The sequence below is a fragment of the Crinia signifera genome, chromosome 3, assembly GCF_055691185.1.
Source record: "Crinia signifera chromosome 3, ASM5569118v1, whole genome shotgun sequence".
NCBI lineage: Eukaryota > Metazoa > Chordata > Amphibia > Anura > Myobatrachidae > Crinia > Crinia signifera.
Window position 1 is genome coordinate 320031467 of NC_139219.1, and position 27723 is coordinate 320059189.

General features: G+C 43.6%; 1 protein-coding gene across 1 annotated transcript; it reads left to right on the forward strand.

The window, feature by feature from the left end:
- Positions 1–412: 412 nt before the first annotated feature.
- LOC146062798 (cysteine-rich venom protein-like) lies at positions 413–27723 on the forward strand. Its single transcript, XM_083174812.1, has 7 exons — positions 413–526; positions 6542–6634; positions 15111–15201; positions 19892–20046; positions 22140–22231; positions 23771–23859; positions 27140–27723. The coding sequence occupies exons 1-7, from the start codon at positions 458–460 to the stop codon at positions 27154–27156; spliced, it is 606 nt and encodes a 201-aa protein (XP_083030938.1). The 5' UTR covers positions 413–457; the 3' UTR covers positions 27157–27723.

Genomic DNA, 27723 nt, shown 5'->3' on the forward strand with positions numbered 1-27723 from the left:
TCCACTTTTCTAGGTTAGAAAATGAAAATCCTATGAAGTTTCGCATGACCAGCCGCACACAGGCATACGTGTAAAAATCAGGCAAATCGCACGGGCGTACCACACAGTGTAGATACATAACTCAAATCAGAACAATATTATTTGTCAGCAGATTCCAATGTAAAAACAATTCAACGCCTCAGAGGTGACTTCTTGGAAGTCATTTATCATCGGTAAAGACTTTCGCTTTATCGTCACTTTCATGTCTCACTGACTGCAGACATATCAAACAAAAGCACTTGTTATACAGCCAATTTAGCTAATTTATAATCAGCAGCCAATCATGGCCAGCCTCGTCTGTTCCTCTGAAGAACACTATTAAAACCTGCTCACCTATTGTACATGGTCTGTGATTCCTTTTTGTCTCGCACAGCAAATGTACGGATTGCAGGAGAAAGCAACACTTGCATGATAAATAATGTTGGTATCTAATCTATTCAGCATAATGGCTTGCTTATACGGAATGCTTCGTACATCTTATGAGCACGTGAGTACATAAAATATCCTGTCATTTAGGGGGAAATTTACTAAGATGGGAGTTTTTTGTCACATGAGATGTTGCTATGGGAAACCAATCAGATCCTGTCTATTATATTCTAGAAGGTGCTAAATAAATAAGTAGATTCTGATTGGTTCCCCATAGCAACATCCCCTTACTGTCTAACTGCTTCGATTTAGAGCAATTCTACTTGTTTAGCATACAACATCGTACGGTCATCTCTAGGTATGTAAATGTATTGGGGCATGTTGGAGAGACTTTAATTAACAGCCGATCAGTTCTACAGTACTAGAGGTTGTGGGGTCAATTTACTTAATACAAATAACTGAGACTAAAATGGTGAAATGTAATAGGGTGAGAAAAAAAGGAGGGCACTCAAAGCGTTTAAACATTTGCCGCATATAAAGAATGTAATAAGAAATGTAAAAATACAATCAAGATGGCAAAATTAGAGACTGGCCGTAAAATAGCCACAGATAGCAAATCTAATCCCCAAAAAACTCTACAGTTATATAAACGGGAAACCATCAAGAAAGGAAAAAATATTGGCCCACTAAAAAATAAGCAGGGTACCCTGGTAACAGAAGGAAAAGAGAAAGCGGAATTATTCAATGAATTTTTTGCTTCGGTATTTATAAGGGAAGAATCTTCAGAAGATCTCCCACAGATTAAATGCTCGGCTTTTGATTGCTCCCAAACTGTGGGCCTTATTCTAGTTCACTCTTTCTGACAAAATCCTTCTTAGATGGACAAAACCATGTGCACTGCAGGGGGGCAGCTGTAAAATGTGCAGAGAGAATTAGATTTGGGTGAGCTATTTTGTTTCTGTGCAGGGTAAATACTGGCTGCTTTATTTTTGCACTGCATTATAGATCTTACTTTGAAGTAAAACCCCACCCAAATCTAATTCTCTCTGCACAAGTTACATCTGCCCCACCTGCAGTGCACATGGTTTTGTCCATCTAAGAAGGATTTTGGCAGAAAGATTGAACTAGAATAAGGCCCTGTATGTTTGAGTGAGGAAATAGTCAAAAATAGAGTACGGAACCTAAATAGTAACAAATCTCCTGGCCCAGATGAAATACACCCTAGGATACTAAAAGTTTAGTTCTGTCATAGCACTACCATTATATCTGATATTCGAGGAATCAATAAACTCGGGGACGGTACCAAGGGACTGGGGCATAGCTACCGTAGTACCAATAGGGAAGAAAGGTAGCAAAAGTAATCCTGAAAATTATAGACCGGTCAGCCTTATATCCATTGTGGGGAAAATATTAAAAGGAATAATAAGAGATAGTATCCAAAGTAATTTAATTAGCTTCTATGAGGAATTCAGTAGGGGGCTGGACTTAGGGAAATCTGTTGATGTACTACTGTTTGACATAGCTAAAGCTTTTGACAAGGTACCTCATAAAAGGTTATTAACGATATAGGTAATTTAGGGTTAGGAGAGAAAATTTGTAATTGGATTTAAAACTGGTTGCGCAATCGGGGACAGAGAGTGGTGATAAATGGCATACATTCCAGCTGGGGTAAGGTCCAAAGTGGAGTCCAATATTGGGACCCACATTGTTTATTATATTCATTAATGATATTGGAAGTGACATAGTGAGTAAAATTTCAATATTTGCGGACGACACAAAATTGAGTAAGGAAATTAACTCAGGAGAGGATGTGGACACACTATAAAGTGACCTAAATAAACTGGAAAGGTGCACAGAAAGGTGGAAAATGCAGTTTAATGTTCAAAAATGTAAAGCCATTCATTATGGGAACAAAAATGAACAAGCTCAGTACTTATAGGCTAATTGGCATTATTATAGGGAATTCTGCTGTAGAGAAGGACTTGGGGGGTCATCATAGATGATAATTGGGTAATAGTGCACACTGCTGAAGTGCAGCAGCAAAAGCAAACAGGACACTGGCATGCATTAAAAGGGGTATGGATTCAAGGGATGCCAATGTGATAGTGCCTCTTTACAAGGCATTGGTGAGACCACACTTGGAATATTGTGTTCAGTTCTGGGCGCCGCACCTTAAAAAGAACATAAATTAATTGGAACAGGTACAGAGAAGGGTGACTAAGCTAGTAATAGGACTGGAATCACTAGAATACAAGGATAGGTTAACCAGGCTGAATATGTTTTCACTGGAGAAACGGAGGTTGAGAGGTGACATGCTTAGTATGTACAAATACAGGATTGGGAATCATATGGAACTGGGAGATGATTTGTTCACTAACAGCCCTATACTTAAGACACGCGGGCATGTACAGTACTAAGACTCGAGGAAAATAAATTCTGTACAGAATTAAGCAGAGGATTCTTCACCATTAGAGCAGTAACATTCTGGAACTCATTGCCGGTGGGGTGGTTACAGCAACTACTGTTAATGAATTGAAAAAACTGGATGCATTTTTGGCCACTAAGGGAATCCTATAGATATGACTTATTCAAGTCAGTAGTTATAAGTCAGATAGGTTGACCTTGATGGACTAACGTCTTTTTCAGAAAGATTCAGAAAGTGAGAGATTTGGTAAGAAATCGCCAGGCTTTTTTTTTTTAAAGCAGCACTCATTTACACTGCAAAATCTTACTACCCCCATTCACTTTATGTCCCCCAGCGTGCCCCTTCACTGTATATTCCCTAGACTGCCCCCCCTTCTCTGTATTTCCTCCAGCCTGCCCCCATTCACTGTATATTCCCATGCCTGACCATCCTTCTCTTTATGTCCCCCAGGTTGCTCCTCCTTCACTGTATGTCCACCATTCACTGTATGTTCCCCATTCTGCACCCATTCACTCTGTCCCCCAGCCGGTCCCCCCTTCTCTGAATGTCCATCACTGCCTCCATTCACTGTATGTCCCAAAGCCTGACCCTCCATTCACTGTATGACCCAAAGCCTGACCCTCCTTTACTGTATGTCCCCCAATCTGCCCCCATTCACTGTATGACTCCCATTCACTATGTCCCCTACTCTGCCCCATTCACTCTATGTCACCTACTCTGCCCCCCTTCTCTGAATGTCCATCACTGCCTCCATTCACTGTATGTCCCCCAGCCTGACCCTCCTTCACTGTATGTCCCCCTGCCTGCCACCTCCCTTCTCTGTAAGTTTCCCAGCCCCTTGTGTGAGCCAGAGGAAGGAGAGGCAAAGCAGGCACTGCAAGGACAGGAGATGCTTAGGCTCCCACTGCTGCCCTCCTCCACTCTGCATGTTACGGGAGCAAGCTTCCCCCTTGCTGAACCCCCTCCCCACACACTGCTGTCACTGTGATTGTGGAGGAGGGTGATATACAGTTGCAGCTGCAGGGGTTGGATGCATACTCACCCGAAAGACGTCAAACACATCTCACTGTGGGGCTGGAGGGCCGCTTGAAATGACAGCACGGGCCGCAATTGGCCCCCGGGCCGGACTTTGGACATGCCTGGCCTAAGGGATATGGTAGGGACCACTGGAGCAGTCTGAAGCATTTGTACTATGCTGTGATTACCTGTATGCTGCAATGCTGTAACCATACTTGCCTATGCTGATTACCTGGTATTCTGTTCACCTGCTACAAATAAAGACAAATCCTTCATCTTATCCAGTGTATGTGATTCCTTGTCATATTGTTTTAACGGTAAATATTATATGAGCCTTCAGCAAGAAAGTATTTGTTTTCTGTTAACTATTATCATGATACAACGCTGTGTGGTGCCAGTAACTTTATGACCCAGTTATGTCTTGATTGAAACACAATAGAGAACAGTGAGCTTAGTTCATGCATGAGCAGAGTAGGAACATCACATGCTGTTAATGTGCTACAGATCCAATGCAGGAGCCATGGGAAGCAACGGAATACATCATGGAATCATACCTTTTTTCCACCTACTGTATGTCCCGCGTCTGACCAGAGATTTTTGACATGGTTCCAGAGCCATCGTGGAATCGGTCGGGTCAGAACCGGTTATTCCTGTTACACTGTGTACGGCTGGGAGTCGCAGCTGCAGTGAGACTTCGGCTCCTCCTCCTGATAGGTCTGGCCCCTCCCCTGGATGAGGGTCATTTCTGCAGGAAGCAGTGTCCCTGCTGAGGTTCTACGCATGGTGTAAACAGGAGCTTGATCCAATGTGACAGTCTACCAGAAAACACTGTCCCTTAATCCGAGTCCTTCCCGGGACTGACCCTGCAATGATGTTATTGATGATGGCTAATGCTATCACTTCACTTTTCCTTCAGGAATGTAGAATTTATATTCTGGTGACCACAGTAAATATAAAAATTATCATCTGGTGACCACAGTAAATGTAGAATTTATATTCAGGCGACCACAGTAAATGTAGAATTTATAGTCTGTGACCACAGTAAATATAGAAGTTATATTCAGGTGACCACAGTAAGTGTAGAACAGTATATTCTGTTGACCACAGTTAATGTAGAATTTATATTCTGTTGACCACAGTAAATGTAGAATTTACATTCAGGCGACCACAGTAAATGTAGAGTTTATAGTCTGTGACCACAGTAAATATAGAAGTTATATTCAGGTGACCACAGTAAATGTAGAATTTATATTCTGGTGACCACAGTAAATATAGAATTTATATTCAGGTGACCACAGTAAGTGTAGAATTTATATTCTATTAACCACAGTAAATATAGAATTTATATTCTGTTGACCACAGTAGAACATCTATTTTGGGCATCACAGTAAATATAGAACCTATGTCTTGGCCACCACAGAAAATGTAGCACCTATGTTATGGCCATCACAGTAATGTAGAATCTATATTCTGGGCATTGCAGTAAATGTAGAACCTACAGTATGCTCTGGTGACCACAGTAAATATAGAAGTTATATTCTGGTGACCACAGTAAATATAGAAGTTATATTCTGGTGACCACAGTAAATATAGAAGTTATATTCTGGTGACCACAGTAAATATAGAAGTTATATTCTGGTGACCACAGTAAATGTAGAACTTATGTTTTGTTGACCACAATAAATGTAGAATTTATATTCTGTTGACAACAGTAGAACATCTAATCTGGACATCACAGTAAATGTAGAATCTATATTCTGGGCATCGCAGTAAATGTAGAACCTACAGCATGCTCTGGTGACCACAGTAGATGTAGAATTTATATTCTGGGGCGGGCCGCAGGGTCCGTGCGGTGCAGGGGAGGAAGCGGGGTCGGAGTGGTGGCTGGGAGCTAGTAGCGGCATTTGCCGGGAGGTGGGACCGGAAGTGACTGGTGAATTTGAAAAAATATTTTGAAAAGCGGACTCCCATCTGATTGGCTGAGAGAATTCTCAGGAAATCAGCGTCCGGCCAGTATTCTCAAAATATTAGGATCAGACCCAACACATGGCGGATGCTAAAAAGATGGCTGCATGTTTTTTTTACGTTTTTTGTAAGCCGACGTGTACCGGGACATTCGGGACAAAAAAGTGAAAGACCAATGTTGACCTTTTGACTGTCGACCTAGACATTGTCAACCTAATACTTGCGTTGACCTTCCATCCATATCTACCTTAGGCATGTCAACCTATTTCAGGTGTCAATCTAAGCCAGGGGTGGAGAACTTTTTTGGGCCAAGGGCCAATTGTATGGTGGAAAAATCCTTCGGGGGCCATATGTAAAAATTTCTCTTACAAATTGTCCTGCTGCAGCCATCCCACGCTCCGGTGGCTGCCGCTGAATAGGACTGACAGTCTCTGGCTGCTATTGATTAAGAGGAACTCGCAAGAACTACCGACCTCTCGCAAGATGTTTCCTGTACTTGACTCCTGGCCAAGCCACCGGGTGGGTAGGAGGGCCACTCAGACCGGCTACAAGGGCCTCATACGGCCCCCGGGCCTGAGGTTCCCCACCACTGATAAGCCTTGTAGACCTTCAATGGTTGACCCGAAGTATATTATATAGCTCCGTGTCAGGCACCATGGGTTAGGGACTGTGGACTATAGAATATGTTTGGGCATTAAAAAACTTTAAATATTTATTTTGTATTTACAGGGATTGAAACCTGAAGTAAAAAAGTCTATTACTGAAAATCACAATAAATATAGAAGAAAGGTGGATCCACCGGCCAGTGACATGCTTAAAATGGTATGATGTGGATACTTAATATGCAGAGGTATTACATAATTGCATACAATTATTATTATTAATAATAATAATAATAAACACAGAGTCCCCCACTACCCAAATGAAGTACACACCTTACATACACATTATCATATACATTGTGTGGTATTAATGTACTAAGCGCAATGTACTGTAGCAAACCCTTCCTGCCACATAGCGTGATCTATATAAATGCTAAAACTGTAGAAATGAACAAATATCTCTTGCTGATGTTATCAGATACTATCATTTTACTTCTGGTGGGTACAGACAATGGACAGGATGTACTAAACTGAAAATGCGGTAAAAACCCCGTTATCTGGGTTTTTATCGAATTTCCAGATGCACTAAATCCACACTGCAGAGGCTTTGCTGCCTATGGGCTTCTTTTCGTGACCCCCGCCTCCCCGCACCGACCCTCACCACCCCACACTGTCTGCACCCCCCTTTACCTGATGTCCGGGCACCCTTCTGCTGTGTTGCTCGGACCAGTGACCTCCTCCTCCTAGACACCGGAACATCCCCCTTCCGGGTGCAGGGCGGAGGAGGCGCCCAGGAGTCCCTGCAGCCATCTGAGCAGGAGGCTGTCAGGCGCAGGAGGAGAGGGAGAGCTGCGGGGACCAGCTCACCCCCTGCTGGCTGATTTGCAAAGGGCAGCTTATATCTCAAGAACTGGACTACATATGCGATTAGTGTCTTTGCGATGTGTGGTGGTATGTACCACAGTTGCGATGTGTGGCGGGATGTACCACAGTTGCGATGTGTGGCGGGATGTACCACAGTTGCTTGCTACATCCCGCTCCCTGTGAGCCTAATGTACACGCACAGCTGTTGGCATCAGTTCTGGCTGACGGGGAGATATACAGAAACAAAATATTAATATTAACCCCTTCCCGACATTTGACGTATATATACGTCATGGCCGGGATGTACTTCCCGACACATGACGTATATATACGTCATGACTTCAAAGTGCCACTGCGTCTCGAGACGCAGTGACAGAGGGACGATGTCTGCTGTCCCTGACAGCAGACATGTCCCTGCATGCCCAGGGGGGGCTGCGATGCCGCCCCCCCGTCGGCGATCGCTGTGATTGGCTGTTCAGTGTGAACAGCCATTCACAGCGTTTTCCTGTGTTACTGGCGAATCAGACGCTCGGTAACACAGGTGTCAATCACCGCCGGGCGTCAGGGGGCATGAGGGGGTCATCGGTGACGACGACACCTCACCCCACCTGCCCCCAAGGCTGTGATTGGTCCGTGGGACCCACGGACCAATCACAGCCAAGGCGCGTGATTTAAACTAACGGTGACTGCGCTGCAGACGCCATTCCGGTCTGGAATTGCGTGCAGAGCGGTCACCGTGCCAATCTGTCGTGATACATACCTGATCCTTGCCTGAAACTTACCTGATCACCGCTGATCACCGCTGGTAGCGTGCTGCCAGCAGCTGGATACTTCCTGGATCTTGTGACTTCTGTGTGTGCTGCTGCAGCAGTGTCATAGAGTCACAGATCGTGAGAGATAGGGACAGATAGTGACAGAGAGTGATAGAGAGTGATAGAGAGTGATAGAGAGTGATAGAGAGTGAGAGATAGAGAGAGTTAGAGAGAGATAGAGACAGAGAGTGACAGAGAGTGATAGAGAGTGCTATATTTTGTGTCTGCTACCCCCCCTTTTGTGCTGATCAGTATATCTGTGCTGATCAGCAACTTTTTGGGGGTGCAGGGTTTTTTTTTTTTAATATATACCTGTCAGTTGCTGCCAGTTGCACTGTCAGTTGCACCAAAGGTTGTGCACCTGCTGCCCCTCACTGGTAATCAGTGTCGCATCACTGATCACCTTTTTTTTTAATTTTTGAGGGTGCTGTGGGGTCTTTTTTTAATTTTTTTTTTTTACAGACACTGTGATTTTGTGGGTGTCCTGTGGCCACTGTGCGCTGATCAGTGACGTACATCACTGATCAGCTTTTTCGGCACAGGGTTGATCTATTTTTTTTTTTTTGATCAAATTCCTGTTGCCTTTGAGCGCTGTTCAGTGACGGCCGTTACTGACCAACATCTGTGCTCAATTTTTGGCGCAGGGCCTTTTTTTTTTTTTTTAACCCCTTCAATTTTTTTTTTTTTTATTATTGGGATCAAATTCCTGTATAAAGTATTTTTTTTTCTGCACTACATACACACTACACACTACATACCCCCCGTGTTGAAATAAAGTTTGTACCCCCCCTACACTATACACATGTTGAAACATTTCACTACCAGAAACACAAAAATAAAAATGGCATCCCAAATGTCATCCCAAATGTCATCCCAAATGTCATCCCAGTCATCCAGAAGAATGTATTCAGTGGAGGAGGCATATGCCATGCTTGCCTCTGACTCTGACTCTGACACAGCCAGTGATGCAAGCGGGGAATTTGAAGGATTCGCCTTAAGCTCCTCTTCCTCCTCTGCTGATGAGGGACCCCCTCAAAGACGCCCCCGTAGAGCAGCTGAGACCCCCCCCAAATGATTGATCCCGTATGGACCCCACCACCAGACAATTTTGAGCCCCAGGTTCCTGAGTTTTTGGCCATCCCAGGAATCCAATTTGATTCAGCAGGTCTCAGAGAAATTGACTTTTTCAAATTATTTTTCTCTGATGATTTTATAAATTTAATGGTGGACCAAACTAATTTATATGCCCAGCGGTTTATTGCTCAAAACCCCACGTCATCATTTGCTAGGTGGACCCCTGTAGATGCAGTAGAGATTATGACGTTTTGGGGTCTGGTGTTACATATGGGCATAGTAAAAAAGCCAGAAATTAGGCAATATTGGAGTACAGATGTTCTGTACAGCACCCCATTTTACCGTATGGCCATGACTCGGGCTCGTTTTTAGATAATCCTTAAATTTTTACATTACACCGATAATACACTGTGCCCACCCAGAGATGATCCCACCTTTGACCGGCTATTCAAAGTCAGGCCGGTCATTGATCATTTCAGTGCCAAATTTGCAGAGATGTACATCCCTGAAAAATGTATTTGTATTGACGAGTCCCTTATACATTTTAAAGGAAGGGTTAAATTCCGCCAGTACCTTCCCAGTAAGAGGGCAAGGTATGGCATAAAAATGTATAAGCTGTGTGAAAGCACCTCAGGGTACACCCACAGGTTTAGGGTATATGAAGGGAAGGATTCAAGAATTGAACTGCCAGAATGCCCCCCCTCCCTCGTAGGTGTTAGTGGAAAAATTGTCTGGGATTTAGTGCACCCCTTCCTGGATAAAGGTTATCACCTCTATGTGGATAACTTTTACACTAGCATCCCCCTGTTTAAGGCCCTTGGTTCAAGAGGTACAGCAGCTTGCGGTACTGTGCGTAAGAACCAAAGAGGCCTCCCAAAAACGCACATTGCCCAAGTAATGAGAAGGGGTGAAAGCAGGGGAATATGCACCGAAAATATGTTGTTGGTCAAATATAAGGACAAGAGGGATGTCCTTATACTGACAACAATTCATGGAGACAGTACCACCTCCATCCCTGTACGAGGTACCAGTACCCATACCTCAAAACCTAATTGTATCCTAGATTACAATAGGTACATGGGCGGAGTGGATCTTTCAGATCAGGTACTGAAGCCGTACAGTGCCCTGCGGAAAAAAAAAATCTGGTACAAGAAGCTGGCCGTGTATATCATCCAGATGGCACTGTATAACGCTTACGTGCTGTTCCATTCTACCAGCCAGAGGGGGACATTTATGCACTTTCAAGAGGAAGTCATAAAGGGCCTAATATTTGGGAACCAGCAGGCAGAGGGCCCCAGTACCTCTAGTACTGGCCCCCGTATTGTACCAGGGCAGCATTTTCCTAACGAAATCCCCTCCACTGCAAGAAAGGGCAGGACACAAAAAAGGTGCAAAGTTTGCTATAAAAAGGGAATAAGAAAGAAAACTATTTTCCACTGTGAAACTTGCCCCAACAAACCCGGCCTATGTATAAAGGAGTGTTTTAAAATATACCACACATCTATGGATTATTAGGTTCATCATTTCACCGTGCTTCGGGGGTCTTGCTAATGCCACATAGCACCCACCATTCATTCCACCAGAATCTGAGCTGCAAAATCCAAAAATCACTCCTTCCCTTCTGAGTCCTGCCATGCACCCAACTGGTATTTTTTGGTCACATATGAGGCATTGCCATACTCGGGAGAAATTGGGGCACAGATTTTGGGGTGCTTTTTCTCCTTCATACCTTCTGAAAATGAAACATTTTGAGCCAGAACTGCATTTTTGTGTAAAAAAATGTAATTTTTCATTTTCACTGCCCAGTTGTATCAAAATTGGTGAAACCCCTGGGGGTTTGAAATGTACACTATACCCCTAGATGAATTCCCTGAGGGGTGTACAGTAGTTTGCAAAATGGGGTCACTTGTGGGGGGGTTCCACTGTATTGGTGCTTTGGGGGTCTTGCTAATGCGACATAGCACCCACCAACATTCCACCAGAATCTGTGCTGCAAAATCCAAATATCACTCCTTCCCTTCTGAGTCCTGCCACTTTTTGGTCACACATGAGGCATTGCCGTACTCGGGAGAAATTGGGGCACAGATTTTGGGGTGCTTTTTCTCCTTCATACCTTATGAAAATGAAAAATTTTGAGCCAGAACTGCATTTTTGTGTAAAAAAATGTAATTTTTCATTTTCACTGCCCAGTTGTATCAAAATTGGTGAAACCCATGGGGGTTTGAAATGTACACTATACCCCTAGATGAATTCCCTGAGGGGTGTAGTTTGCAAAATGGGGTCACTTGTGGGGGGGTTCCACTGTATTGGTGCTTTGGGGGTCTTGCTAATGCGACATAGCACCCACCAACATTCCACCAGAATCTGTGCTGCAAAATCCAAATATCACTCCTTCCCTTCTGAGTCCTGCCACTTTTTGGTCACACATGAGGCATTGCCGTACTCGGGAGAAATTGGGGCACAGATTTTGGGGTGCTTTTTCTCCTTCATACCTTATGAAAATGAAAAATTTTGAGCCAGAACTGCATTTTTGTGTAAAAAAATGTAATTTTTCATTTTCACTGCCCAGTTGTATCAAAATTGGTAAAACCCCTGGGGGTTTGAAATGTACACTATACCCCTAGATGAATTCCCTGAGGGGTGTAGTTTGCAAAATGGGGTCACTTGTGGGGGGGTTCCACTGTATTGGTGCTTTGGGGGTCTTGCTAATGCGACATAGCACCCACCAACATTCCACCAGAATCTGTGCTGCAAAATCCAAATATCACTCCTTCCCTTCTGAAACCTGCCACTTTTTGGTCACACATGAGGCATTGCCGTACTCGGGAGAAATTGGGGCACAGATTTTGGGGTGCTTTTTCTCCTTCATACCTTATGAAAATGAAAAATTTTGAGCCAGAACTGCATTTTTGTGTAAAAAAATGTAATTTTTCATTTTCACTGCCCAGTTGTATCAAAATTGGTGAAACCCCTGGGGGTTTGAAATGTACACTATACCCCTAGATGAATTCCCTGAGGGGTGTAGTTTGCAAAATGGGGTCACTTGTGGGGGGCTTCCACTGTATTGGTGCTTTGGGGGTCTTGCTAATGCGACATAGCACCCACCAACATTCCACCAGAATCTGTGCTGCAAAATCCAAAAATCACTCCTTCCCTTCTGAGTCCTGCCATGCACCCATATGGTATTTTTTGGTCACATATGAGACATTGCCGTACTCGGGAGAAATTGGGGCACAGATTTTGGGGTGCTGTTTCTCCTTCATACCTTCTGAAAATGAAAAATTTTGAGCCAGAACTGCATTTTTGTGTAAAAAAATGTAATTTTTCATTTTCACTGCCCAGTTGTATCAAAATTGGTGAAACCCCTGGGGGTTTGAAATGTACACTATACCCCTAGATGAATTCCCTGAGGGGTGTAGTTTGCAAAATGGGGTCACTTGTGGGGGGGTTCCACTGTATTGGTGCTTTGGGGGTCTTGCTAATGCGACATAGCACCCACCAACATTCCACCAGAATCTGTGCTGCAAAATCCAAAAATCACTCCTTCCCTTCTGAGTCCTGCCATGCACCCAAATGGTATTTTTTGGTCACATGTGAGACATTGCCGTACTCGGGAGAAATTGGGGCACAGATTTTGGGGTGCTTTTTCTCCTTCATTCTTGTGAAAATGAAAAATTTTGAGCCAGAACTGCATTTTTGTGTAAAAAATGTAATTTTTCATTTGCACAGCCCAGTTGTATCAAAATTGGTGAAACCCCTGGGGGTTTGAAATGTACACTATACCCCTAGATGAATTCCCTGAGGGGTGTAGTTTGCAAAATGGGGTCACTTGTGGGGGGGTTCCACTGTATTGGTGCTTGGGGGGTCTTGCTAATGCGACATAGCACCCACCAACATTCCACCAGAATCTGAGCTGCAAAATCCAAAAATCACTCCTTCCCTTCTGAGTCCTGCCATGCACCCAAATGGTATTTTGTGGTCACATGTGAGGCATTGCCGTACTCGGGAGAAATTAGGGCACAGATTTTGGGGTGCTTTGTCTCCTTCATTCCTTGTGAAAATGACAAATTTGGAGCCAGAACTGCATTTTTGTGTAAAAAATGTAATTTTTCATTTGCACAGCCCAGTTGTATCAAAATTGGTGAAACCCCTGGGGGTTTGAAATTTACACTATACCCCTAGATGAATTCCCTGAGGGGTGTAGTTTGCAAAATGGGGTCACTTGTGGGGGGGTTCCACTGTATTGGTGCTTGGGGGGTCTTGCTAATGCGACATAGCACCCACCAACATTCCACCAGAATCTGAGCTGCAAAATCCAAAAATCACTCCTTCCCTTCTGAGTCCTGCCATGCACCCAAATGGTATTTTTTGGTCACATGTGAGGCATTGCCGTACTCGGGAGAAATTGGGGCACAGATTTTGGGGTGCTTTGTCTCCTTCATTCCTTGTGAAAATGAAAAATTTGGAGCCAGAACTGCATTTTTGTGTAAAAAAATTAATTTTTCATTTTCACTGCCCAGTTGTACCACAATTGTTGAAACCCCTGGGTGTTTGAAATGTACACTATACCCCTAGATGAATTCCCTGAGGGGTGTAGTTTGCAAAATGGGGTCACTTGTGGGGGGGTTCCTAACTTTTAGCATCTTATGGTGCCTAGAAACCTACATGGTGCCTAAAAAATAATCTCATAAAAAGGAGGCTCCAAAATCAAGTAGGTGCTCCTTCTATTATGAAGCCTGTGGTTTGGTCAACGTGCACACTAGGGCCACATATAGGATATTTATGAAAACAAAAGAATTGGGGGAATCAATTTTTAGTCACATTTCTCTAGTAAAATCTACTGTGTTCCTTAGAAAAATGTATTAAAATTGAAAATCTGCAAAAAAAATGAAATTTTGAAATTTCACCTACACTTTGTTTTAATTCCTGTGAAACACCTAAAGGGTTAACAAACTTCCAAAATGCTGTTTTGAATACTGTGAGGGGTGCAGTTTTTGAAATGGCATCATTTATGGGGGTGTCTCACATACAAGTCCCTCAAAGTCACATCAGAACTGAACTGGTCCCTAAAAAATCAGTGTTTGAAATTTTCTTGAAAATTTGAGAATTTGCTATTCATATTGTAAGCCTCCTAGTGTCCAAAAAAATTAAAAGGAAGTTGAAATAATGATGGAAACATAAAGTAGACATATGGTCTATGTTAGTTATTAACTATTTTGAGTGGTATGATTATTTGTCTCACAAGCAGAAAATTTAACATTTTGCAAATTGCTAAATTTTCCATTTTTTTACGACATTTTGGTATTTTTCACAAAAAAACACAGACTGTATCGACCCAAATTTACCACTAATTTGAAGTACAATGTGTCACGAGAAAACAATCTCAAAATCACTGGGATAAGTAAAAGCAAAAAAAAGTTATCCCCACTTAAGTGATACATGTCAGATTTGAAAAAAAGGGCTCTGTCAGGAAGGCAAAAACTGGCTGTGTCAGGAAGGGGTTAAAGATGGTTTAGCTCCAGAGCCAAACCCTGGAAAGCTTTATATTCTGGAACTTGGTCAATTTCACTATTCAGCCGGACCTAATGGAAACCAATGTAGGATATCATCCTACTCCCTACTTTTATCTGGAGAGGGAGGAAAAATCATTTGATTAAGCCAGCATACACATTTGCTCACATGGTAGCGCGGGGATTCGGCCAGTAGGGGGAGGAATGCATTTGGTGGGGTTGAGTTTACCTGCTCACTAGCCAGTGAATATACGCAGCCCAGCGAACAGTTCTGCATAGGGCCCAATGTCACAGACCTGTACTGCACATGCACAGTATAGGTGCAGCGCATAGCACAGAGCACCATTACTTGGTTCTGAATCAGGCCCATTATAATTCCATGGTAATATTATTTACATTTATATAATGACATTATTATTACTTTTATTATTTTCAGTTTTGGAATGAGGACGCTGCAAGAAGTGCGCAGGGCGTGGCAGATTCCTGTGAAATATTTCACAGTCATATGTCGAAAAGAATCATAAAAAGTGAGTATAAAATTAAGGTCAACATGGCCTCTTCCTCTTCCTCTATGTTTGTACTGTATGTGTCCCCAATGTCTGTGTCAAATGTCTGTGTCAAATAGCCCGGCGGTCAGAATCCCGGTGTTCAAAATCCCGACCGACGAAATCCCGACAAGGGGGGGACGTGGATGCCCCCCCCCCCTTGCGGGCTCGCTGCGGTCGCCACGCAGCAGGCCCGGTGCCTCGCTACGCTCGGCACGCTAATTTATTCTCCCTCTGTGGGTGTCGTGGACACCCACGGAGGGAGAAAGTTTCTGGAGTTCGGCGGTCGGGATTTTGAACGCCGGGATTCCGACCGCCGGAAAATTGACCGCATCCCGAACTGACCAGTGACTCAATTGGCCAGTTATCTGTTTTTGCCCTGGAGTAGGAAAATTAGCTAGTAAGCTCCGTAGGTAGGTACACATGTAAATAAAGTTGACTCACTGTATTCAGGAAGATTTTGGAATCACATAAACACTACACTAATATATTTCCACTGGGTCACCCCTAAACCAAGCAGGGCTCAGTTCCGGAGGAGGTCAGCCCTGATTGGATGTCGGCATCTCTATGGAGATGCCGACATCCAATCAGGGCTGAGCTGACTCCTGATTGGTTTAGGGGAGACCCAGTGATGCACGTCACTGGGATTCCCCTAGGGGTCAGGAGAGATGCTGGTTATGCAGCTCCTCTCATCCGATTATATATATATTTTTTTAATTTTTAACCTTGGACCCTGTACTGGAGAAGAGGACCCATCCAGCGTGGGAACCATGCATGGTGAGTATGTATGTTTGCGTGTGTACATGTATGTGACTAAAGGGCATGATTGAGACCTGTTTGCTAGGCAGTGTATATTCGCCACCAAGCGAGCAGCTAAATGCCCCCTGCAGTCCCGCCGAACATTGGCCCAAATCCACTCACTAGCGTTCAAATACACAACAGCTTACATGAGGCCGCACAGGAGAGAAATCATTCAATGGTCTCACTCACCATAGAGTAATTCTATTGGCGCACTCACCATAGAGTAATTCTATGGGCGCACTCACCATAGAGTAATTCTATGGGCGCACTCACCATAGAGTAATTCTATGGGCGCACTCACCATAGAGTAATTCTATGGGCGCACTCACCATTTTTGTGGGCAAGCCCATGAAACACTGGGTAGTCCATTGTGGCCACCCCCTGTCATCCTGGAGTGAGCGCACCGGTGAGTGTGAAGGTTGCTGGGACTTGTAGTTCCACTGCATAACCTAATATAAATGTAATATATATTTTTTTTTTACACAAAAAACATCAGCCCGCCGCCTAGTGCCCAGGGGTGGCAGGGACATCCCTGGGCTTCAGCTCTGGAAGGGTTAAGCCTGGAGAGGGATCCCTTTAATTGGGGGGATCCCCACTACCCCCAGGTACCCCATCCAGGGCTGACCAGCCAGGATGTTCATGTTCCAGCATGGGGGCCTTGTATAAAAAGTGTCCCCCCGGCTGTGGATTTGAAAAGTCACACCCTATTACATTTGTGATTTTGATGTTTTCTATGAGAAAACGTTTGGATGCAATTTTGATTTTTTTTGGTCACGGCAAAACATGCATTTTTTACCGCCCATCGCAAGCTACTACATGTGCGATTTTATGAAAACCTGCTATTTGCCTGTTTTTGACCCAAAAATTTGCAGATGTCTAAAAATCGCTCCCGATTACATGTTAGCCCCAATCTTCAATAAAACTCCCATTTTAGTAAATTTACCCCATGGTTGGAAGTGTTACATAATCAGATTAGGTCCAAAATAACTACAGGTAATATATTTCTATTGTAGTTTCTGTGTTGGCCACCGTTGGCCGCTGTTTCGCATTGTCTGTGTACGCCGGTGTCGATGCTTTTACTTTCAGAAAAGTCTTCTGCTATGTAAATAAGAGTTCCTGGTCTCTGTGTCAGCACTGAATGCAAGTTTGTATGTGCAGTGAACATACACCACAATTGGCGACGGGAATTCTATAGAACCCAGGAACTTCTCCACCGGAGTAGTGGTATTGTGGAGCAAAGGAGGCACGAGGTACATAGCCAGGTTCGATCTTGAAGTGGACATCTCAAGGCTCCAATTTAAAATGCCGGAACAGTTCTTTGTTGTGTTCCATGGGTGCTGTGTTCCATGGGAGAAAGTTAGTCCCGGGCCCCAAAATTACTAGTGGTGGCCCTGTCACACCGAGCAGTGCGGACAGGGGGCGTGGAATGGCAGAGAGTGGTTGTGCCCATGGAATGCCCAGAGTTTCATGGGCATTCCCATAAAAACACTGGGCACTTCCATGGAAATGGGCCGCTGACACGAGTGCGAGTGCTTCCCGCACAGGACGCTCCTAGACGTGAGACACCAGAGAGGTGTCTCACATATGTGAGCGCTCTAGAAATCATTTGATGGCCGGCGACCATCGAATGATTTCCTCCCCCCGCACGCAAGCAGCGAATGGATGTTTATGCAAAACATCCATTCTCGTGCTGGGGAAACTCGGCATGTGAGGGGGGAGTGTCTTGGTGGTGAGTAGTTGGTGTTGGAGAGAGATATTGCGATTTGCTGAGTAGGGTCTTGTTTTGCTAGTTGTCCTGTCTAATTCAGTCTTTGTCTATTTAGAAGTTCGACATATTTTCTGTTGTGTGTGCTTGAGGGTTGTGTGTGGTGAGTGTGTTATTTGTTTGTTAGCTTTTGTTTTTTTCCGTGTTAAGTATTTTCTTTGTCCCTATGGGATGCGGTTAATTTCCCGGCGGCCGAATCCTGGCGCTCAAAATCCCGATGCCGGAATCCCGACCACCGAAATCCTGAAACTTTCTCCCTCCATGGGTGTCCACAACACCCATAGAGGGAGAATAAATAAGCGTGCCGAGCGTAGCGAGGCACCGGATCCACGTCCCCCCCCCTGTCGGGATTTCAGCGGTCGGGATTCCGCCATTTGGATTTTGACCGCCGGGATTCTGACCGCCGGGATTCCATACCGAATCCGTCTGTACGGTATGTATGAGTCAGAGGTTAGTGAGGTTGGGGTGGTTGAGATGCAGGGTGAAGAGCCAAGTTCACAGTGGGGAGGATGGTGGTGCATCTTAGTGCTAGTCTGGGCGAACTACTGTAGGTCAGGGAGGAATGTGAAGTTTTCCTTCCCAGAAAACATGGCATTGGTGACCGAGTTAAGGCCCACCACCGGGAGCTCTTTGGCCACCATGCTAGAACTGTGGAACCCAGCTCACCCTGCACTGACTGCGGTCACCACCCGGAACTGTGGAACCGCAGTCAATGCAGGATGAGCTGTGGCAGAGAATCAAAAAGCTGGAGCCAAGAAGGGTAATGTATATTGGTGTAAAAAATAATAAATGTAAAAAAGCTGTACTATTTGGGGTCTCTGTCTTTATTTTAACATTCTTTTTGCAGATGAACTTAAAAGTCTAAGGGGGCCCATTAATGACCCGCATGCTTGGACTTGTGGTTCGCCAAGACTTGTAGTTCGACTGTAAAAATCAATGTTTATTATTCAAATTTTTACACGTATCAGCCCGGCATCCACCGCCCTGGAATGCCAGGGACAGCGCCTTTATTGGGGGGTCCCGACTCCCCCATGGACCCCAGGGCTGACCAGCCACGGTGTTCAGGCCTGTGGCATGATACTGCTGGCTGTTGGAGCCCGGTGCTGGTCCTAAAATACGGGGAACCCCAAGTTTCTTTGTCCCCTGTATTTTTGGAATCAGGACTGGTCCAAGAGCCTGGTGCTGGTTTATTAAATACAGGGGACCTCTACATATTTTGTCTCCTGTATTTTTGAAACCAGGACCGGTGCAATGAGCCTGGGGCTGGTTATGCTCAGGAGGGGGGGGACCCCACGCCATGTTTGTTTTTTACATTTTCACTTTAACACATATTTGTGGACAGAACCATAACACCATAAATACAGATTTATAAAATATACAAAAAAATACTCACAAAAGTATAATCAGGCGCAACTAATTTAGAAAATTGATAATAATAATTAAAATTTAAATTTCTAATACCACAGCTCAAATGATGCTGCTCCCAAAAAGACTAATAAAAATCCAAAGTAATTTTGTATAATTTTCTATAGTTGTTTTATAAAATATACAACTGTAAAATTTGGAAATTACGAACGCAGAAGAAATGCAAATTTGGCGAAACCTTCGAAAAGAATAGGCTTTAACGGCCGTATTCTATCAATGGTGCATCCATTCGAATTTTTAAGGAATGCTTAACAATACGAATGACTAAAATACGAATCGTATGCATTCGTACGTTTGTAAATTTGCTGATGTGCGAAATACGGTCATATTTCACATTTAAATGGACACGAACACGACTATTTGTAACCATTCGATCTTAGTAAATTTCCCCCTCAACTGGTAAGTTGATAAATTGCTGATAAAGCTGTAATAAAGTGGAAGGAGATAATGCACCAGACAATCAGCCTCCAATTTATAACTATGTTATCGCTTTACCAGACTGAATACATCTGCCCCAATGGTGATAATCTCAACATTGTGTAGTGGAGGCGGGGCAACAATGTTGCAGTCAAGCGGTCTTGCCCTCTGTTCCACATCATGTCCCCCCACCATGATGTTGGCATGTATGTTCCAAATGCTATGGAAACGTTGACTGTAACGATGAATGGCTTACTTTGATAGAACCACATTTTCTACACTGTGGAGAGAACATCTATATGTCATCTGCTGCGGAAGACTGGGCCGACATAATCAAAGACTGGTATGAGGAAGTTTCCAATTTTGCTTATGGAAAAGGAGCTACAACACCGAATGCAGTCATTGGACACTATACCCAGGTAATTGGTCATCCTCAGTTAGTAGGGGTTTTGGGGGTCATTCTGGTTGACTCGCAAAACGAGAATTTTGCAGCTTTGCGAGCCAACTAAAAGCTGCCTGCCGCCCGTACGAACACCGCCCCAAACCCTTCCATGGTGAATATCCCCGCACGCATGCAAACAGATGTGTTTCATAAACATCTATTCACATAAACATCCATGCAGGCCGAAATCATTCAATGGTTTGCTGGGCTCCAAGATTAGCAGTCCTGCGATCATGTCTGAATTAGGCCCATTGTCTATGTCATCACCTGCACTACATTTTCAAAGATATCACCCAGTAGATGGTGTTGCTGACAGATTACATAGCAAGGGTTCTGTTAATGATACACTATGCAGCTATCTTATGCTGGACTGCATGGTATTATTCTAGCAAATACAGGGGCAGATTTATTAAGCTCAGTGAAGTGATAAACTGTCTGTTTTTTATCACCGGTCAATCAGCTCCGACCTGTGAAGTTACAGGCTTGGTTTGAAAAATGACAGGTAGGAGCTGATTGGCCGGTGATAAAAACCAGACACTTTATCACTTCACCGAGCTTAATAAATCTGCCCCACAGTATTTAAAATTTTGACAAAAACTTTTCATGAACTTGTTCCAAATGAAGTAAATGGAAGAAGGTGGTTATTCTACCTACCCCTACTTCTTTTGGTTTTACAAACACTAAAGATTCCTTGACAATTGTTGTCAAGAATGGAGTAAAAAATAACTCAATAACCCATATGTTGTGGTCACCTGCCCAGGCACAAAATGGCCTTCTTCTTATCATGGCCAAGATCTGCTGCCACTAGTACCTGACACAAACAACATCCTCATCATGAACAATCTCAGTAAAAGTGTCAGCTACACAAATATCCCCCTCAACCGGTGGCATTCTCAACTTCTATGTCACCAGCTATCCTTGTGCTGCTCATCCCCGCATTTGCAGAGGGCATAGGTGCCGATTCTGTGGGTGCTTGAGGGCCCGAGCTCCCACGGAAATTGATGAGCACCCACCAGCTCAGCAGCGGCCCACTCACCCGTGTCCAACTGCAGTCTCCCTCCCTCGTTGCTGGCACAGGTACTGTGTGGGCATTTATGTACCTGCACTGTGTGGGCATTTATGTATTTGGCACTGTTGCCATAATTTGAATATTGGAGACAACTGTGCTGCGTAATATAAATCAGTATTATTTTATGGTCACGCCCTTTTCCCATGAAGCCACTCCCCTATATTTTTGGCTTGAGCACCCACCAGCAAAAACATAAAATCGGCACCTATGGCAGAGGGTACATAAATGATGGAAGGAGGCTTCTCAACGAGTACTCTACCAGTAGTAATAAAGTGGAGAGTGAAAAACAACCAGTCAGCTCCTACTTAAATGGCAGATTGTCTGGTTATTTTTCACCTCCCACTTTACCGCTGTTTAAAGCTTGATACATCCGGCCCCTGTATTTTGATTTGCAAACCACCAATTGAAAAACTAACAGACACACTTGCCAGAATATAACAAACATCTGAAAGAAGAACCTTGAAAAATCAGTGGATTGATGCAGTATGTGACAAAGGGGTTATAGGTATGATACACTGAAACATTGGGTCATTAGCATATGTAATACATGGATAGGGACACTTGTAAAATGGTTAAACGCCCAATCCGTTAGTGTATATGGCTTGCATTGCTATACCCTCCAACATCTGAAGAGCAAAAACCGGTACAAATTTAGAAAGGGGTGTGTCCAGGGGTAAAGGGGGCATGTCCATGCCCCCTTTCCTATATTTACAATCATCAGTTGCAGACCCCCCAAAAAGTTACAGGCCAAAAAACGGTATTGTACATGCCAAAAAGTTACAGTTGGAGGGTATGCAGTTATGTCAACTCTTGTCAACGTACACACCTTTGACCAGCTCGGGTTGGTCTGGCTACGCGGCAGACCCTACTGATCGGCAATATCATGTTTATAATAGTCACATACACTTATCTTACCGCCGTTAAGCCTTAAAGCCAGTAAAAATAATATTCAAATCTATTGTTTGAACTTTGTTGTAACATTTCAAAATCTCTATTTTAAGATTGTTTGGGCCAGTTCCAACTATATGGGATGTGGAATGAATAAATGCAGCGATATGTCTCTATACCTGTATGTTTGCCACTATTGTCCAGCGTGAGTATTATTTGCTTACTTATCATTTTACTTTTTAATAACCTATTTAATGAGCGAAACAAGCTTTGGACTGCATTCAGGGAGTAAAAAAATGAACAACTAGGTGATATCGATTGTAAAACGAGAAGGAGATCAGCACACAAGTGTGTAACGCCTCTTATTTCAGGGCAATTTCGGACCGACTTTATTTTTATATTGTGGCGGGGGTGCTGTCTTGGCAACCAAGGTACAATATTAACGCAAAAGATGAAAGGAGTTGCACTATTAGACGCACACCAGTAGGTTTTACGTTAAAGCATAAACTTTTATCATTTCATTTTAAAAATAAAAAAGGATAAAATCCCTGCAGCCTTTTAATGAATAGGGAAATGGGGGGGGGGGGGGGCGGAGGAGGTTCCTCTTAGCTGAAGTGATATATTTAGGGGTTAAAAAAGTTTTTGACAATTACAACATATAGACATATAACGTTGTGTGCCAAAAAACTTTCAAATAGTTTTAGCTGTAAGATGTCTCTTATACCCCTTTTACACCAAAATCCTGCATCCGACCCGGTATTTGGAACACAGTTCCAAGCCAGGTCGGATCTGGGATTTGCAAGGTTTACACTGCAGTGCCGACCCGCAGTATGAACGGGGTGGGGCTTGGAGATTTTGTACATCCCTATTTAAAACATTTTTACACATATCAGCACTGACATCCCCCCCACCTTCCCCATTCTCTGCTGCCCCATCTGCTGCTGCAGGTACTTACAAAAGAAGGACTGTCCTCCCTAATGGAGGTTGGTTGGTCACCTTAGCATACAGCAAACATTTTGGTTTTTAATTGCTAAAAAAAATTAACCGCAATTCTATTTGATTTTGAATTTTTTTAGTTGCCTCGGCCATGTTTTAATACCCTCCTAATACAATCTTCCCTTGTAAACTGTGGATTTGAATAGAAAGATAGAAGGAAAGCCAAATTTAAACTTTTATATATATTAGAATATAGATAGATAGATAGATAGATAGATAGATAGATAGATAGATAGTCTCAGTTCAGAGACTATCGGCAATCAGTGCTTAGGTGTGAGTCGCACTGAGCATATGATGGGCTTGTATCAGTGGGTGTGATCGATGATCTTGGTAATGGGAATAAGCGTAAAACAAAAAAAAAATGTTTCATTAATTAAAATATAACCATAATTCATTTCGATTTCAATTTTTTTTTAGTTGCCTCGGCCACAATTTAATACGCTCGTATGTAAAATTTCACGATCTTGGCTTGTAAACTGTGGATTTGTATAGAAAGACAGAAGGACACATTTTCGCTTTTATTTAGTAGATTTGGTCCAAGTGCACCCACAAAACTGCTTTCTGTTTTCATTTTAGAGTAACAAAAAACAACCCCAGTGGGATTGTACTTCCAACTGTCTGCTGTATCTGGAAGAAGAGATCATGTAAAGACTGGATGTGCCCTTTTCTACACCAGTGAATTATTAGTTGATGATAAATAGTTGCTGTCAATTTGAAATCTAATGCATTTTCTGTTGAATGTACCTAGGGGAAATGATGCAAGGAAAAAGGCTACCCCGTACAGCAGAGGGAGGTCTTGCTCAGCGTGTAAAGGAAAATGTGAAAACAAATTATGCCGTAAGAACACTGCTTTGTATTTGATTTGGTATTATTAGTGTTATTAACTTTTAATTATATAATGCCACCAACTGTCCATAACAGACAAAAATACACAACTAATACTACAGGGGAGGTTTATCAAAACTTTTAAAGTGCCAGCCAATCAACTCCTAACTGCCATGTTACACGTTGGTTAGAGGCTGGGTGGTTATTACCTAAAGTCCCATACACATTAGAAGATTATCTTTCCAATCTGGCTGGTTGGACTAAAAATCTGAAAATTTTGCGATGCAAATGACAATTGACCATTTGCTCCTAAACATGGAAAAAAGTAAAAAAAAATGTCCTACAGACAAATTGGTTAAATCAATTTATTCAGATGCTTTTGTCCATTGTCCAGCGTTTGGGAGCAAACGCTTGATTGTAATTTGTTGCATAAATTTTCAGATTTTCATTCCAACCAGCCAGGTTGGAAAAATAATCTTCTAGAGTGTATGGGCCTTTATTCGTACAAACTAAATATAAAAGCCTAACTACTTCTCACCTCCAAATTGAAGTACTGACGGTGACCACTAGAGGCCACTCAACGGACCGAATGACACTTTAACATAAAGTGAAAGTAAAATGATCTGTTTCAAACTTGCTGGATATGAAGAGAGGGAGCTGTGAAGACAGAGATTAAAGGAAGGAGCAGGTAGGGAATAAACTGTCATTTTGACCAGCTTTTAACTAGTTGATTTATAAGGCGTCACAAGTGGTTGGCAGCGCCGTACATATAGCACACATAAGAACAATACAGGGTACACAGAACTTAACATTACAGTAACTGAGAAATGACAACAGCAGAGGTAACAATAAGCAGCACAATTCTCATACACAATATAGCTGAGATGTAGGGAAGCAGAGGAGGTGTCCATGTACTACCAGGGGCGGATTGGGGATGGAAGAGATAAATGATTATGAGTGAGGAGAGCTGTGGTTATAGACGGTGGCTGAGTAGAACATACTGTAGATGTTATTGAAGTGTGCCAGAAAAGCACTGTGAGAACGAGATAATCATGGATACCAGGACCATAATTAGGTGTTAGGGCCCTGGGAGGGTGAGCCAGACGGGTGAAATGAGGTGAAGGCAAGGAGGACATAAGGCAGGCAGTGAGCTTGGCAGGGTTGGCCAAACACAAGGTGGCAGAGATAAAGAGTGGCCTCAGTACTACTGTAGGTGGGTTTTCTGTGCCCATTTAAAGATTTATAGGAAAAAAATACATGGTTTCCCCAGCACACTGAGTAACACCAGTAACCAGATTTAAATACTACATGGTAATAGAATTCAGAGATCTTCGTTATACTGTATATATTTGTGCAAATATATGAATAAACCCTCAAGTTGTTGTCAAGGCTTCTCTTTGTAATGGGGGACCCTATTGCTATATGTAGGTGTAGGGTGCGGCACCCCAAAAAATCAGCATAAGCCAGAAATCCAATAAGAAGAGACCAATAATGCTGCATATGGCCTATCAGGACAAGCATTTGAAGCTTTGCAAGGTTGGGGGAGTATAATAAAATGCGGAAGCTTATCTCAGTGAGGGGGGCAGCAGGTATTTTATGCCTGTCCACTTTATCGCTCTCTACTTTATCTCTGCAAACTTTGATGAGTCTCACATTATTGAATAACAGCTATTAATAGTACACAGAGAAGACCAGAGCTGCTAACAGTGTGGGAGATACTGGAGACAAAGGTGAGGAAAAAAGTGGGAGTTCCTTACCAGTCTTTGATGCTGCAGTGGGAGGAGGTAATAAGTATAAAGGACAAACAGACAACAAGTGGGGGGAGGGGAGATGTGGACTGAGATGAGGTTAAGCCTCATACACACTGGGCGACTTTGAGCTGAAAGCCACTCAAAACACCCAGTTTGAGCGGATTTCAGCTCAAAGCTGGCCAGAGTGTATGCCCCGGTGATGAGCGGTGAGCACTACTGCGTGCTCCCGCATCAACTTCGGGAAAGCCGCTCATCTGCTGGTATCACCAGCAGATGAGTGGCTTTTAGGATGGCTTTGTATAGCACTGTGTTATGCAAAGCCGTCCTATCCCTGCTGGCGCTCAGTGTGTATCCACCGTCCATTCCCAACCACAGCAGGGTAGAAGCTGCTGCAGAAGCCAGAGCAGGTCTCTAACTATCCACCTTCCCTTCATAACCACAGCAGGGCAGGAGCTGCTGCAGCAGCCAGAGCAGGTCTCTTACTATCCACCTTCCCTTCATAACCACAGCAGGGCAGGAGCTGCTGCAGCAGCCAGAGCAGGCCTCCAACTATCCACCTTCCCTTCCCAACCACAGCAGGGCAGGAGCTGCAGCAGCAGCCAGAGCAGGTCTCTAACTATCCACCTTCCCTTCCTAACCACAGCAGGGCAGGAGCTGCTGCAGCAGCCAGAGCAGGTCTCTAACTATCCACCTTCCCTTCATAACCACAGCAGGGCAGGAGCTGCTGCAGCAGCCAGAGCAGGTCTCTAATTATCCACCTTCCCTTCCCAACCACAGCAGGGCAGGAGCTGCTGCAGCAGCCAGAACAGGTCTCTAACTATCCACCTACCCTTCCCAAACACAGCAGGGCAGGAGCTGCTGCAGCAGCCAGAGCAGGTCTCCAACTATCCACCTTCCCAACCACAGCAGGGCAGGAGCTGCTGCAGCAGCCAGAGCAAGTCTCTAACTATCCACCTTCCTTTCCCAACCACAGCAGGGCAGGAGCTGCTGCAGCAGCCAGAGCAAGTCTCTAACTATCCACCTTCCCTTCCCAACCACAGTAGGGCAGGAGCTGCTGCAGCAGGTACAGAAAATCCTGAAAGCCCTCAATGAATAAGCAAACAATGAAGAGAAAGAGAACCGACTGGGGATCGCTCTCACATGGATATCACAACGATATCTACAGTGTCCGATTCACAGACCACTCTGCCGATGAGTCACTTATTAATTTCAGTTTGTCAAAAGTTTTGTAAAGTGAAAATGTTTTTCATTTAATCGACCCTTATAGGCCTTTAAGGGTCCACTTAAGGGAGTCTGTTTATTGTGTTGTATTCATAAAGTCATAAACTTTCCAACGACGGAAACACCAGTAGGTAAGTTACCTACAGTAACAGCAGTGATTGTTTCATGGAATTTCAGGGCAAAAGCTGTGAAATATGAACATTATTTATGAAGATGACAAATATGGTTATTATTGTACTTAAAAGAAAAATATAGGGTATTACAGAATGCTGGTATATAACTTACGAGATCGTACTGACTTTTTTTTTTTTGTATTTCAGTACCACATCATGGATAGAATTAACGAAAACGGAACAGGCACATTGCACCTCTTACTATGTAATTTTCAATAAGAAATAAAACAATAAAGGTTAACATTCAAAGCAGACTGTAATCATTAGAGACATTTCAGAGCCGCAGTTTGTATAATTTAGTTAATCTAGAAAATCATCATTTAAAATAAGCTGCTCCTGCATGTTAATTTTTTTTCTCTTAAGGCCCACACACTGGGCAACTGAGCTGAAAGCCGCGCAGTCTGTACGGGCCAACAATGATCGGTGTGCGCTGATGCCCGCTCCTGCATCATCGCTGGCCGGCTGCTCCTCTGCTGGTATTACCAGCAGATGAGCGAGGGATGGCTAAGAGTGACATCCTGCTATGGAAAGTCATCCACCCTGGGGAAAATCAGTGAAACGGGCGAAAAATGCTCAGTGTGTATGGACTTTTAAACTTCTCTATCCACTAGCTAGTATTATCAGTAGCATCCACCACAATGAAGTGGTCCTTCACCATGGTTTTATTGTATGAAGTTCTGAGATAGAATTGATTGGGCAGAACCTTAAGAGACAGAGGGCCAGATGCACTA